Source organism: Cheilinus undulatus, linkage group 18 (assembly GCF_018320785.1).
Source record: "Cheilinus undulatus linkage group 18, ASM1832078v1, whole genome shotgun sequence".
Taxonomy (NCBI): domain Eukaryota; kingdom Metazoa; phylum Chordata; class Actinopteri; order Labriformes; family Labridae; genus Cheilinus; species Cheilinus undulatus.
This window is the reverse complement of record NC_054882.1, coordinates 27,393,597-27,407,261: the sequence shown is the minus strand read 5'-3', so window position 1 is coordinate 27,407,261 and position 13,665 is coordinate 27,393,597. Positions and strand designations below refer to the sequence as shown.

The following is a 13,665-nucleotide window of genomic DNA, read 5'->3' as shown; positions in this document are numbered from 1 at the left end:
GTATACATCTATGTGCTACATCTCTCTCACCTGTGTTCCTTGCTCAAAGGCAGTATAGTCCTCAGGGAAGATGATGGGCTCCTGCAGAAGGAAAAGATATGATGTGACAACAGAAGACAGTTTTAAAGCTCCATATGGCCCAAGTAACAGGGTTTAACATGAACGCACCACACGTAGCTGGCTCAGTACGGAGATACGCTCGGACCCAGTGGTCATGGGCCTGTAGGACATCTCAAACAGGATGATACCCAAACTGAACAGGTCAACTTTCTGTGGAAGGAGAGAAGGGATAAATCCAACACATTTAAAGAATCCTGATAGATGAAAGAAGAAAAGACAAGAAAGAATTTCACTTCGATGTTTGAAATTATCTGAATTCTCACTTGGTTGTAGGTAGCTTTGGTGTTTCCTTGAACCTCTGGACTTACATAGAGAGCAGTGCCAACCATGCCTGTCATGTTACCTGTAGAGAATCAACACAAAAGCAATAAAAATTGCTAAAAAAAAAAAAAAAACATAATTAAGTCCCATATTGATAGTGCAAATGCTGCCCTACTCTCCATACCTGTTGGGTCTGGTTTGGTGATCACTAGTGAGCCACCTTCCTCCACTTCAAATTTACCTGCAGCCTATGACACAGAAACAGAATATCCATACAGTTATTTAGGGATGCACTGACTATGCTATTCAGCCTGCTGAACATTAGGAGCAGAACAAAACAGAGTAGGAATGTATCAAACTTCAACATCAAAATAACCCCAAATAATGTAAAAAGAAAGAAAGGTATCTTTGTTAGTCATTATCAACATGATTTACATCCAAGTGTTAACTTTTCTGCCGACATTTTTTTAATTAGTTATTTGGTGCTGTAAAATACGGTATAATGCCACAATTGACAGTGCAGTTGACAAATGTAAAGAGAATTCACTGAAGCTAAAGCCTGAGGATGTACCTCTGCATCCAATCCAACCAACAGCTAAGCCAAAAAATCCTATGCTCCATGAGAACTACATATTGTGCGTTGGTGCATCTGCGACACACTGCAATACTCAATCGAAAGCATTAGTCAGCCGTAAGGTTATAATAGTTTTTGGTTTTTCATGTGTTTTTATCTTATTTAGTTTTTACCTTTTATTTTACATTTCAGTTTAGTTTTAATTTGTTTTTCCTGCTGGGTTGCTAATTTAGTTTATTTTTTATTTTGCAAGATGCTTTGTTTTAGTTTAGTTTTTATTCATTTTAGTGTTAGTTTTAGTTTTGTCAGCAATATAAGATACTCGTCAGGGGCGAGACCCAAAAGGGCTCATCATTTTTCATTTCATTTATTCAATTTTGATGTTAATTTCACAACTTATGTCCAAAAATGACCACTGTGTAAAGTCTTCTACAATCAAATCAGGGGTTTATACTTTCTCCAGGCTTGGGCATACATGTCTGTCATTATGCTTTGTTTAAAAACTAAAACTAAGGAGATTTTGTCTTTAATTTTATTTTATTTAGCAAGTTTTCTAAGCACAGAATTGGATTTTAGTTTTCTTTTTTAAAGCTAAGTTTTTATTCAGTTTCAGTTAACTAAAATGATTTTGACATTTTAGTTTTAGTTATTTAGTTATTTTTAGTCATTTAGTTAGTTGAGGCAGAGGACATGGAAATTTTTCACACTTGTCGCTTTAGGATGTTGGAAAGTAGACTTAACAAATATGTAGTTGTTTGCAGCCATTAAGGTACGCTAGAGTTCATGCAATATGGCCGTAAGCATTGGCATTATTCAGATCCTTTGCAAAAACACAGTTTAGCTCAGGTTTCTCCCATTTCTCTGGGTCTTTGCTGAGATGTTTCTTTGACTGGATTCCACCTGTGGTAAATCAAATAGATAAGGCATGATTTGGAAAGGCTCACCCCTCTCTATAGAGGGCCTCACAGCTGATGGTCCCCATGCAGCCTGACTGAGCCTAAGAGGATTTGCAAAGAAGAATGGCAGAAAATCCCCCAATCCAGGTTTGCAAAGCTTGTTGAGTTACATTCAAAAAGACTCAAGGTTGTAATTGCTGCCAAAAGTGTTTCAACTAAGTACGGAGTAAAGGGCCTGAATATTACAGTTTTTTATTTTGAATAAATCTGCAAAAATGTCAAAGATTCTTTTTCCCCTCATCATTATGAGGTACTGAGTGTAGATTAACAAGAGAAAAAAAAAACTTTTTTTTTCAGCCGTAGTGTCAGGCTACAACATAAGAAAATTGAAAAACGTGAAGGGGGTCTGAATAATTTCTGAACGCACTGTATGTTTTACGTACAAACGGTTGTCTATTTTATATGCAGCAAGTGGTGTAGACCATCAGTACTACACACTTAATGCATACCACATTGGCAGGATGGTCCGTAGCCAGACCAAAGTCTCCAATCTTCACATGGTCTTGAGAGTCAAGGAAAATGTTGACAGGCTTCAGGTCCCTGTGGATCATTCCCTAAAAGAGAGGAAGACATGTGCTTGGTTGTGGATGATTAAAAACTATTACCTAAATTTTCAAAAATTACTAAAACGCAAAAGTGGGGGATTTAAGAGGGATCTCTTTCCATAATGGGGCAAATCTGAGGCTTATTTCTTTACAGAGTTGAGACCGGAACATAGAAACATAGAGATAAAAACCTGCTCGTGGATGTAAGCAAGTCCATCCAGTATTTCTCTGAAAAGTCTCCATAATCGATTTTGATCCTGGTGCAGACCTTTATCTATGGTGTCTCTTAAAGTGCTTTTTTCACAGTATTCCATCTGTTGGGAAGAGACAAAAAAAGCAAAAGAGGTAAGGAGGGGCCCTCTAGTGGTCAAAAGTAATAATTGCAGTGCATCTTACTTGTATGTACAGGTAATGTGCGATGAGCTGATGTCGTTCTGAGTCTGTGGTCTCTGTTTCAGTGGTCTGTCTTTTGCTTGGCTCAATCTAGGAGAGGAAACACCTTGTTTTTTTCATACCAACAAAACAAAACAAAAAAAGTATCTGTGTCATGCAATGTAAATATTCAAACCTGTGACATCTCATCCAAGCTTTCATCGCCATTATCAAAGATGATGTCGCTCCTTGAATCACTGTCTGATGGCCTGGAAGGGAAAAAGAATAAAAAGCCTGTGAGGGAAAAAGCCTTTCTGTAGCTTCTACCACAAAAACAATCAAACATACAAAAACGAGGCTCCAAACACGTCTTCCTCATCATCGTCTTCCTCATCGCTTGACTGGTGTCCACTACATTTGGCGCTGGAGGATCTCTCAATGGACGTGGACCATTCCACTGAGCTGGACAGGGCGGGAGGCGGGGCGATGTCCTCCACGTCGTCAGGCAGGCCGAGCTCGTTGAGCCGCTTTGGACGCTCTTTAGGTTGAGGAGATTTGTGGTCGGGGCTCCACGGTTCAGAGCTGTCAGTGTTGCTAAGGTCTCCCCCAGACGGCGTCTCATGCCGCTCAATCCACGCGTTGTAGTAGCGGACGATATTTTCATGATTGAGGCGTGAGAGCAGCGTTACCTCTCCTTTAATCCTTCTGAACTGTTTACTGGTGGGGTTGACCTGGATTCGTTTCACAGCGTAGTAACAACCATCTAGCTTGTTCTGGACCTGGAGGTGCAAGAGAGTAGAAGACATATCAGACACAAAAAACTACTATTGTGCTTTCCAACCAGATCAATTTAAAATGCACCTTAATTACAGCACCAAAGGCTCCTTTTCCAAGAAGCTGGAGTTCCTCAAACTCATCGAAATAGCGAGAAAACTGCCTCTGCACCCCGGAGCTGAAGGGAGCATTTAGGATGTGGCTCCTTGGGATGACTGAAGACGCAAAGTCTACAGCGAGATCTGCAGTGAGAGAAAAACTTGATGAGATTTTTAAAGGACTAGTTGGATTTTAAACTGACATCCTGGCACTAACACAGTAGACAGGTAACTCAGTATTGATATAGTGACATTGTGGTGTATTCAGGGGCTTCTGCTCTGAGCCAAGTCATATATTAGCTTGAGGAAGCATTTAAAAGGCATCAACTCTCACTACGTGATTTAAGGTTAGTTCTTTATGCCTTATAACAAGGCCGCCACCACCACCCTAACTGCTCTGACCTGGCAGCAACACATCAAAAAAGTAGGGACAGGGCCATTTTTACTACTGTGTAGCATCCTCTCCTCTTAAACAAGTCTGTAAACATCCAGGAAGTGAGGAGACAGCTGCTGGACTTTAGGAGAAGAATGTTTTCCCATTCTTGTCTAATGTAGGGTTCTTGCTGCTCGGACTGCTGAGACTCGTCTACTGCCTGACTTCTGTGTCCTGCATGAACTATGGATTGAAACAAGGAAAAAGGAAACAGTAAAGTGAAATGTTTGATAATAAAGAGTAGATGAATTTTGACTAGTCCACTGAGTTGTCAGGTGAGTTCTGTTATAAATGAGACATTAAGAAGCAGTGGAGGACTTAGCCTATTTTAAAATACTGTGGCTGCAAGGAGGCATTTTAGTGGCTTAAACAAAGTTTGCTGAAAAGGACAATAAAGCACTAATCATGAACCTTATTCACAACATGATTAAATGAATTCATGCTGACACCCCTGATTTAATATCTTAGTTGTACTGCACTGAAGATGTTCCTAATAATTTTCCTGCTCAGCTACATGCTAAATATGGATGTGTTTATCACCTTCTGGGCTGTTCTCCTGATACTGAAGCATGGTTTTTGGCGATGGGGGCTTCAGAAAGGAGTGTTCCAAAAGCTGACTTGCTGTCCATCGTTCAGCGTCAACCAGGCACACACACCTGTTACAGAAAAACAAGGATTATAATGGACAGCCTAAAAGTGACAGACAACCTTATGTATGTATTTTGGTACAAAGAGGTAGTAATCGTTGCCCAGTTCGGGTCAGAATCGCAACATTTGAATACAAAGTATTTAAACTCTGGTGCATGTTTTTGCAGTAGACTTTAGCAGTAGACAGGAGAAGGCAGGTTTTTTTATTAGCTGATCTGAAGGCAGCATATAGGGTCAAACTGCATCTCCACAGAGACCAATTCTACCACCACTGCTAACTTTAGTAATGGCAACCAAGAGCTGAAATTTGTGGGTAACAGCAGTCCCCACCAATAAGAAATGTTGCTGTGACACATCAGGATTGTTGGTAGTGTAGGTATTTTACTTGAGAATGCAAATGAACCAAGTTTTTCTTAAAATAATAAACTGGTGTCCTCTACAGAATCATATATAATATTTTCACACTCAAGTATCTCATCTGCTTATTGGCATTGTGGGCAGTGAGAACTAGCATGGAGGGGCTGGCTCTGGGTCACCAGAGCTCACTGTTCAGCCCTCTTCTGTGGTGGGACTAACTGAATAAGACACCAGGGAGGAAGGGTTCATGCATGACAACTCCTCCTCTTGATACTCACTCATTCCTACAATCTTCATCTGCCACATCATCATACAGTCTATGCTGCTTTTACAGATTTGATTAGCCACTATGGCATAACCGTCCAAGGTAAACTTACCACATCCTTTATCTTACTTAACCTACGGTTGGTTCAAATAAGGATATTGATTTACGACGACTGCAAGTCAGCACACTGTAGCTGTTTGTCATGAGGCTTAAGACACACATCAGCTCCATTTCTTTGTTGCCCCAGATTGTACTCAAAGGTACCCATTATTAACCAAATAGCTCTTACACTCAGGATTTGGCCAAATTTTCTACAGTCTGTGGAGAGAAATTCAGGGTAAATGCACCTCAGCTGAAACTCTGTGGATTAGTTTTTCTTTAAAGAAGCTGGTAAGGAATATATGCATACATACTTCTGGAGGAAATCTTGGAATTCAGCAGGCAGGCTGGTGGGCACCGTGACTGGATACTCCTTCACTTCCCTCCCTTGACTCAGAGCGAGCAGCATCAGCCCCAGGTTCCATATATCCCCTTTCTTTCCTGTTTTGGTTGGCATTGCCGTCTCCTCTGAGAACCGCACATGTGCCTGCTCGAAAATGTCTTCTTTGCAGATATCATAGAACCTCTTTGATAAACTGTAATCCGTCAGTCGAACATTTCCCTCAGAGTCCAGCAGCACGCTGGACGCCCCTAGCTGTTTGTGGACCACAGAGTTAGAGTGAAGGTAGTCGAGGACGGCTAGCAGCTGGGCTGTGTACTGGCTCAGTTTATCCAAAGGGACCGTGGTCTGAGTGAGAAGGTTCTGGTTCAGGTTGGTGCCAGCAACATGCTCCACCAGCATGTTAACCACCAGGCAGTCGTCTTTCTCTGTGGAGCACAGAGCCGTGTAGTGTACCAAGTTTGGATGATCGAGCCTCAAGAGGGAGTTAAACTCATTTTCAGCTGCATGGATCTAAATGAGAAGTAAGGTGGGAGCAGTAATCTGCGATCATTCTCAGAAGTATTTCTCAGATTTTAAAAGCAGTCCAACAATTTTACAGCTAAATTTAAATGCACAAATACATGAATACATGCCTGCTTTTTGCAGTTCTCTATCCTCCCTTTCTCCTGGCTTGTGAAGAACTTGCCCATCTTCTTGTTCCAGCGCAGCGACCACTCATAAATCACTGCAAAGTCTCCAGAGTTCGCTTCAAAACCATAATAAACGCTCCGACGAAGCCTCTCACTTTCACCTGTCCCAATATAGGAAAGAGACATTTATGTACAGATAACTATGACGACTTAAGAGCCTTTCGTGCTGGAATTAAGCTAGATTTTCAGATCTGATCTCACCTAAACTCTTCCCTCTGTGCACAACAAGTTCTCCAAAAGTGCTGCTGTTGAAATGAAGAAGTTCCTGTGAGCGATGGTGGTTCTCTTCATTGACTGTGTCACGTCTAAAAAAACATAAATAGCTCTGAGTGTTATTACACTGTCTCTGATGCGAGAAACTTTTTACTAGACTGGCTGGATGTTTACCTGTGGCGTGAGCTGGAGGTAGTCCGACGGCGGTTACCGACCACTTTCTTGGTTTCAGTCAATTCAGGAGGAGGTCCACCTGGGCTGGGTGGGCTCTTTCCTAACAGCGTGGAGTTAGCAGAGACTGGCTGCTCCATACTCTCCAGTCGCTCCTGCGATTGTTATGTCATAAAAAGGTTCACTAACAAACAGGAAATTTGCTTTTCCATATGGATATTAGTAAGAAGTGTGCAGCACACAGACCTGTTTGGCTATCTCCTTTCTACGCTTTTCTTCTCTTTTCTCCTCCTCTCTTCTTTGGATTTCAGCCATGATCTCTTTTTCCTAGAGAAGAATTTAAAAAAAATTATCAACCATAGCTTCAGTCAGATGTTGAGATTTCGGTGGTCTGCAAGCTCAGTCTACATTAGACGGTAAAATCTGCACTGCAACCTTTGTTAAAATTAGCTTAAATTGTGTCAGTGTTTGGTTGCACCACAGAGATTTAAGGTTCATCTTAAACAGAAATGCAAAACACCAAAACAAAACATTGTCATAAAAGTAATGTTTTAACTTCTTGTTATAAACCAGTGAAAAGCATTTTTCGTAATGCCATGTTTGCTTCAAGTTATCTCAGTTTATTCACCAACAGTGTTGAACATGTATGTAAAAATTAACCAAAACAGTACAGTTGGCCAAGTGGCTAGGTCGTGCCTATTGGAGGCAAGTTCTCTATAATAAAGGCAAATATTCCTAAGAATAAAAATCTTTAAAATATATGCATAACAAAGTGCCATTATCAGATGATTACTAAAATACAAATCACACCCAGTGTGAAATCATCAATTAAACATAAGGTCATGTAACGTTCCTCTCTCTCTCTTGGGCTGATGAAGCTTACTTCATTTGTGTAAAACGTGCAGGAGTACAAAACAAAGTCATCATGTATTTCTCAGGGATGTGATCTATCCAAGAAGGATCTGGCTGCAGACCGTGCATCTCTGACGGCCACTCTCACAGGTCCTTCATCTGAGACGCCATCTCCTTCTGAACGTGCTAAAACTTTTGAATTAAAATTGAATTCAATTTCCATGTAGGGTGAGGGTACAGGTTCAGGTGATGGCTAGGACACCAAAAGTTAAAAGTTGAAAACCCGACCTACAAAAACTGATTACAAGATGTTTAATAAAGCCAATAAACAGTCTGCTTACAGAAAAAAAGCTAGTCCTCAATGAAAACACTCTAACACAGCAAAAGTAGCTCACGTAGCTCTGTTGGCTGTGTAAGCCACGTAGCTATCAAAGCTATGAAGCTAAAGCTAAGTTCACAAAGGGGTGAAGAGGTGGGTCAGACACAGCCAGCAGTGATGAGTAAGGAGACAGACCCAGGTCTACTTAACGGCAATTTTCTTTTAAAAAGCTGCAAAGTGTTAGTTAAGATAAAGCCAAAATTGTGGGTACAAGCTACAGTGATGAACTGTCTTATACCGATGCACAATGACTCTTGAGTACTACCTTCAAGCAAAGCACATCTTTGCTAATGTTAGCAAAGATGCTAACAACAGCACGGGATCAAGCCATGGTCATACCAGTCTCTACAGCTGCTTCAGGACAGTTTTCTCCTTCAGCTGCTCAGATAAATGCTGAAAAGTGCTCCAAAACTTCGAGCAAGTCCTGTTTGTTAACAATATTAATCCAGTGTAGAAATCCGCGGTGGAAGTTAGTTAGCGAACTTTACGAGCTGAAGATGAAAATATGATGTGTTCAAGTAACCTCAGTAAATTAGACAACTGTATTCTAAATGTTATGATTTATTAATGCCACATAAAAATGGTAAAATTAAGTTTTCAATAAGAAACTTCAATAAAAAAAAGTGTAATTATGTGTTTATATTTTGTCTTTTTGTCTGCCTTTATTTTGTCTTCCCACCAAACTATAGAAGCATTTGACGATAACAACCTTTAAAAATCTAAAACATAAAATTATACTTAAACTACAAAAAAAATGCTGATTAATCATGATTAATCACAGCGTAGTGATGTGATTAACTTGATTAATTTCTTTTAATCAAGTAACAGCACTATTAGTAACATTAACAAAATAGCTAGCATAGCTATGTTAGCTTTAGCTAAGGCTAACGAGGCTAAAGCAAGCCACCGTTCGTGTAACTTCTTCTAAAATGGGTCTATACATAATTTAATCCCAGAATAGACCCCTGATCTTTTTCTCTATTGTATTTATGACATGTTTCTCAGTCCGTAATGTTTAAAATGTGGTTATTTCATGAATGTAACTGCCAGACTTTGTCTACAGATAAAGTTGAATTAAAAAAAATCTAGTATGTTGCAGCCAGACTGACTTAGATCTATCACGAAAAATGCACTGCAAATGCAAAACAGTAAGTAAGCATCTTTCGCTCTGCTCACAGCATCTTAAGGCTGAAATATGAATGTACGTACATCTTTAGTTTCTTCAAAACTAAATAAAAACAAATGTAGCTATCAAACATAAAATTAGCAGATATTACATTGTTTGAAGCATGTAGTAATTTTAAAATAATGGACAAACTTACACTGTCTTTTCAGCCATATTACATAGAGGGCTTTATACCTACAATGAGCAAGATGTTTGATTTGAGTTGTCTCGGGTAAGTTAAAGCTAATGGTGCCTAGTTGGAGTTAATCGTGCAGAAACTCTTTCTAAATCAAAGATCAAGTTCAAACTAGGCTATGTTCCACCTTACCCACAGCAAGTGCAGCCCAGTGTAGTCATGTAAGGATATGCCAACACAGTTAAGGTTAACTTATTAAAAATAAACTTAGCACAAAAAGTAAGGAAATTTGTGTTTGGTCAATTATCTCTTTGTTGTAACAATTCTTCGTGGCAAGGAATTTTATACCTTTGGAAAGCCTGTTTATTTCCCTTTTAAATGGTACCACATTTGTAAGGAACATGCATTTGTGGGATGAGCAGCAGAGTTGAGTTTGTGGGTTGTACCCATTAAAAATTTGCCAGATCTTCTCTGCCAGTGCCAAACAGCTTATAGTCAGATTTCTGGGAACTGCATCCCCCTCACCATCTCCTCCTCCTGCCTGCGCTGCTGGTCCATCCTCTGCTGCTCCTCCTGGTCGCGTTTCTCCTGCTGCCTTCGCTGGTTCTTCAGCATCTCCTCATGGAAGGAGCGCGGCGGAGGCTTGTTGTGTTTGCTCAGGAAGCCCTGAATGTGGTCTGCCAGCTCAAAAATCATCACCTGGGGGCGCACATTTAGATGTCTTAAAAGCAGGTTGTGAGTATTTTGTCTGTGTCAGTGTCTTTATCTGCTTACCTCTCCACATCGTGCTGCTGCCAGCTTGGTGAGCTCATTCTGAAGGTTCTGGAGGTTTTCGTTTGAGAGACCTTTGGCATTTTTCAGCTCCAGCTCTGGAGGCCTATCAGACATAAGACACCAGATCACATAATAATAACAAAAACTTCAAGAGGACATTCAGACATCCACTCACAATACATCTGTCTGCACTTCAAGTCTTAATCATTTTTGCATAATTATCAACAAAACAAAAAAGGCATTCAGTGAAAATCCTGCCTTTGCTTGTCACAAGCGCCGTAAATTGTCTGAAGATGGCCTCCCCTTCATGAATCCCACTTGATCCAGGTGTAATAAGTGTGTCTTGATAGTTTCTCACCAAACTGCAAGGATTTTTGTTAGACTTTTAAAATCCACATTAATCAGACTATCAGGTCTGTAACTTCCTGGATCCATGGGATCTTTATCCTTTTTTAACAATAAGGGAAATCAAGGCTTCATTTAATGTTTCTGAAATATTTCTAGTTTACAAACTGAAAAAGATTCCTTAGAGATCAGAGCCAGTCTGTCGACAAACTTCTTAAAATATTCAGAAAGAAAAACAACCAGATCTCTGTATTGATAACAATCATTAACATGTGACTGTTAACCTAGAAAGTTACGGTTTCAACAGCTTCTTTCTTTCTCTCCCAGTCAGGAGGGATCATTTGGCTACATTTTTTCCCAGGCTAAAAAAGCCTCAGATATTAGCTAGTAAAACAAATTCAAGTGTTTGTTTAGAGTACTGCTCTTACCAAGTTTTTAATTTTGCATATTTGTCACACAGATTTTAATATTAAACAAAGATAACCTAATACAAACTGCAGTTTTAAATGGTGAAAAAAAACCTATCCAAACCCACTTCGCCACTTTGGAAAAAATAATTACCCCCTAAACCATTTGCTATAACTAGCAATGAGTCTTTCACATTACTATGGAGAAATGTTGGCTATGTGTGCTATGTTAATAACAGCCCTATTGTCAGTAAAGCTAAGGTAAGGGGCCAGTACTCACACATCTGGGTATGTGGGTGGGCACTTGACCTGCAGGTCCACAGTCACGTAGCATTCCTCCCCGGTGTTCAGCCCGTTGGGCCGCAGGCAGAGGTGAACCTCTGGAGGTCTTTTAACCTTATAATAAAGTAAATTATTATCTAAAATTGTCACTTCTGAGTATTGAGGTTACTAAAGATACTGAGTATTATGACCTATGACCATCTTTGAGTTCCGCTAGCTAACTTTACCTTCCACGGATCCCTGTTCCGCAGATCCTGGAAATCATCTCCGAAGATAGACGCGAGGGCTTCGAGTTCGTTTTCCTGCTGGACCGTGTAGTCGTCTGTCCCATCTGTTGGAGTGTGCTGACTGCTCATTCTTCAGGCTCAGCTACATGGCAGAGCTCCGGGTTCTGTCACACTCACAGCCGTCTGACAGAAACAGGAAGCGGGTCCACTCGTCACGCTGCTCCGCTGCAGCCCCTGCTTCTCCGTCACTCTGCAAATACGCAACTTTTTTAAACAATTTAATAGCTTACCGTCAATTCTAGACGATGATATCTAACTTATAACAGCGATGACCATAACAACGCTGCAGCTGGCGCATGGCTGTTGCATGCGTGTCGCAGATGAAACGTCATCACGTTGCTTTTTCGAACATAGCATCTAGAGGGCAGCAACTTTCCTTTTCTAATGTCGGCGTGTCAAGAGCTTAGATTGACTTAAAATCAAAACTTAAACAAAAATAAATATACTAAGAAAGGGAAATTCATGTATATACTAGTTTTGAACATTGTAATTATTGTATTGTTGAAAGAAGCTCATGTGAACTTCTTTTCGTACATTTTTTCATTCACAACACCCAAAGCTGCACTTCATCTTGGGAACATCTTGCCTTTTGATAAACTTCGGCAGTAGGCGCAGCTGTGTAAACAACTCACCAAAAAGCTCCAGTTTGCTATTGTTTCTGTTTCTTCTGCATCTTTGATGCGATTGAAGATGCCCCATATTTTGCTTTAATTGAAGTGATATGCTTGTGTGTATAGACCTGTGTGTGTGTGTGTAGGTGAGTGTGTGTACATTTATAACTTTGACATTGAATTTGAAATTGAACTTTGAATTTTGAACTTCTGCAGTAAAACAACATAAAACAGAATGAATGAAAAACAGTGGCACCTGAAGGCCTTAGCTCATAATGTCATAAGGTCATACACATATGATGCCATTGGGTGAAGAGTACTATAAAATGATTCAAGGTCAAAGGCCAGACTGACACCAAGATATAATAAAATGTATGTATTATGCTTTCATGGCACAGAGATCAAAAATTACAGTTATAATGGGTTTCAGTGATGTATATTATGTGTTAAAGGTCCTGAGTGGGAGTATTTGTCACTGCATAAAAAATAATAATGCATGAAAATCAGTGTTGTCAATAATCATTGACATATCCCAGGCTGTAATAATCCAAAACAAAAAAAAAATTACTTTGCATGTAGTATATTAAAAATACTTCATATTTTCCCTTTTTTCTATCTGAAAACATGGTGCCATCATGACAAATATCTGGCATTTAAAGGGTCAAATCTTTAAAAATTCAAAAATATTTTAAATCAATATTGAGGTCGGATGTAGCTGAATATAATGAGCTCCATGACAGCAGAATAAAATATAATTTTTTTTTTTTTTATAGCGACAATATAAGGAAAGCATATTATGCGCTAAAGGTCCTAGGTGTAACAAATATTTGAACACTCCCAGAGGGTTAAATACCAGTTTAATGCCCTTTTGTTGCATGCAAATATTCAATATGTGGGATATTACTGATTGAACAGTAAGCTTTACTTTTTATTTTCATTTATTTATGAAGGGTTCGAAACTGTGTTTAAGAAGTACAACCCATATATGTAAACATGTAGGTACTCATGTTTCCTTTGATGTCTTTGTTTGAATTATCGAAGTACAGAGTAGTAAAGCCACAGATTTGTTTTTATTGTTGTTACACACTTTAGTTTATGTGATGTGTAACTGACTTTTATATGTGCTTTGTTATGTTGTCATGATGATTGCTTAAAAGGCTGTAGGTTAAACCATGGGGTGGGTGGGGGGGTTACGAGCCATCATGTTTCAACACCTTAATTTTCTTTAATCAAACCTCAACATTTGGCAAGTTTGGATATTGTTTAAATCTCCATGTAAATGATATTTTTACCTCATGGGCAGAAACACTCTACTGTTCTGAAAACATACCATTCTCTGTGACAGATAGCCTAAAACCCCACACCGTCAGAGGACCAGTGCCCCTATAATAGTGTACATCATGTGTAAAGCTTCAGAATTTGGGGGTTAGTTCTGTTTCTCACTGTTGCTTGGCAGAAAATCCTGATCATGAGTCATATCTCCTTTATTCACACCCCAAAACAATATTA

The 13,665-nt window shown here is 39.6% G+C and overlaps 1 protein-coding gene across 1 annotated transcript in view; it reads right to left on the bottom strand.

Moving 5' to 3' along the window:
* eif2ak4 (eukaryotic translation initiation factor 2 alpha kinase 4) overlaps window positions 1–11,866 on the bottom strand; it is a 36,879-nt gene extending 25,013 nt beyond the window's left edge. The window contains exons 1-20 of the mRNA XM_041812564.1: window positions 11,486–11,866; window positions 11,257–11,372; window positions 10,225–10,327; window positions 9,976–10,149; window positions 7,165–7,245; window positions 6,922–7,073; window positions 6,736–6,839; window positions 6,478–6,635; window positions 5,817–6,355; window positions 4,674–4,789; window positions 3,690–3,844; window positions 3,177–3,607; window positions 3,025–3,097; window positions 2,853–2,939; window positions 2,648–2,770; window positions 2,361–2,465; window positions 566–629; window positions 384–463; window positions 169–270; window positions 31–81 (exon numbers count right to left, since the gene is read on the bottom strand). Of these exons, the coding sequence (XP_041668498.1) occupies window positions 31–81; window positions 169–270; window positions 384–463; window positions 566–629; window positions 2,361–2,465; window positions 2,648–2,770; window positions 2,853–2,939; window positions 3,025–3,097; window positions 3,177–3,607; window positions 3,690–3,844; window positions 4,674–4,789; window positions 5,817–6,355; window positions 6,478–6,635; window positions 6,736–6,839; window positions 6,922–7,073; window positions 7,165–7,245; window positions 9,976–10,149; window positions 10,225–10,327; window positions 11,257–11,372; window positions 11,486–11,614 (2,943 nt within the window). The 5' untranslated portion in view covers window positions 11,615–11,866. The remainder of the gene's footprint in view (window positions 1–30; window positions 82–168; window positions 271–383; window positions 464–565; window positions 630–2,360; window positions 2,466–2,647; window positions 2,771–2,852; window positions 2,940–3,024; window positions 3,098–3,176; window positions 3,608–3,689; window positions 3,845–4,673; window positions 4,790–5,816; window positions 6,356–6,477; window positions 6,636–6,735; window positions 6,840–6,921; window positions 7,074–7,164; window positions 7,246–9,975; window positions 10,150–10,224; window positions 10,328–11,256; window positions 11,373–11,485) is intronic.
* Window positions 11,867–13,665: the final 1,799 nt, after the last annotated feature.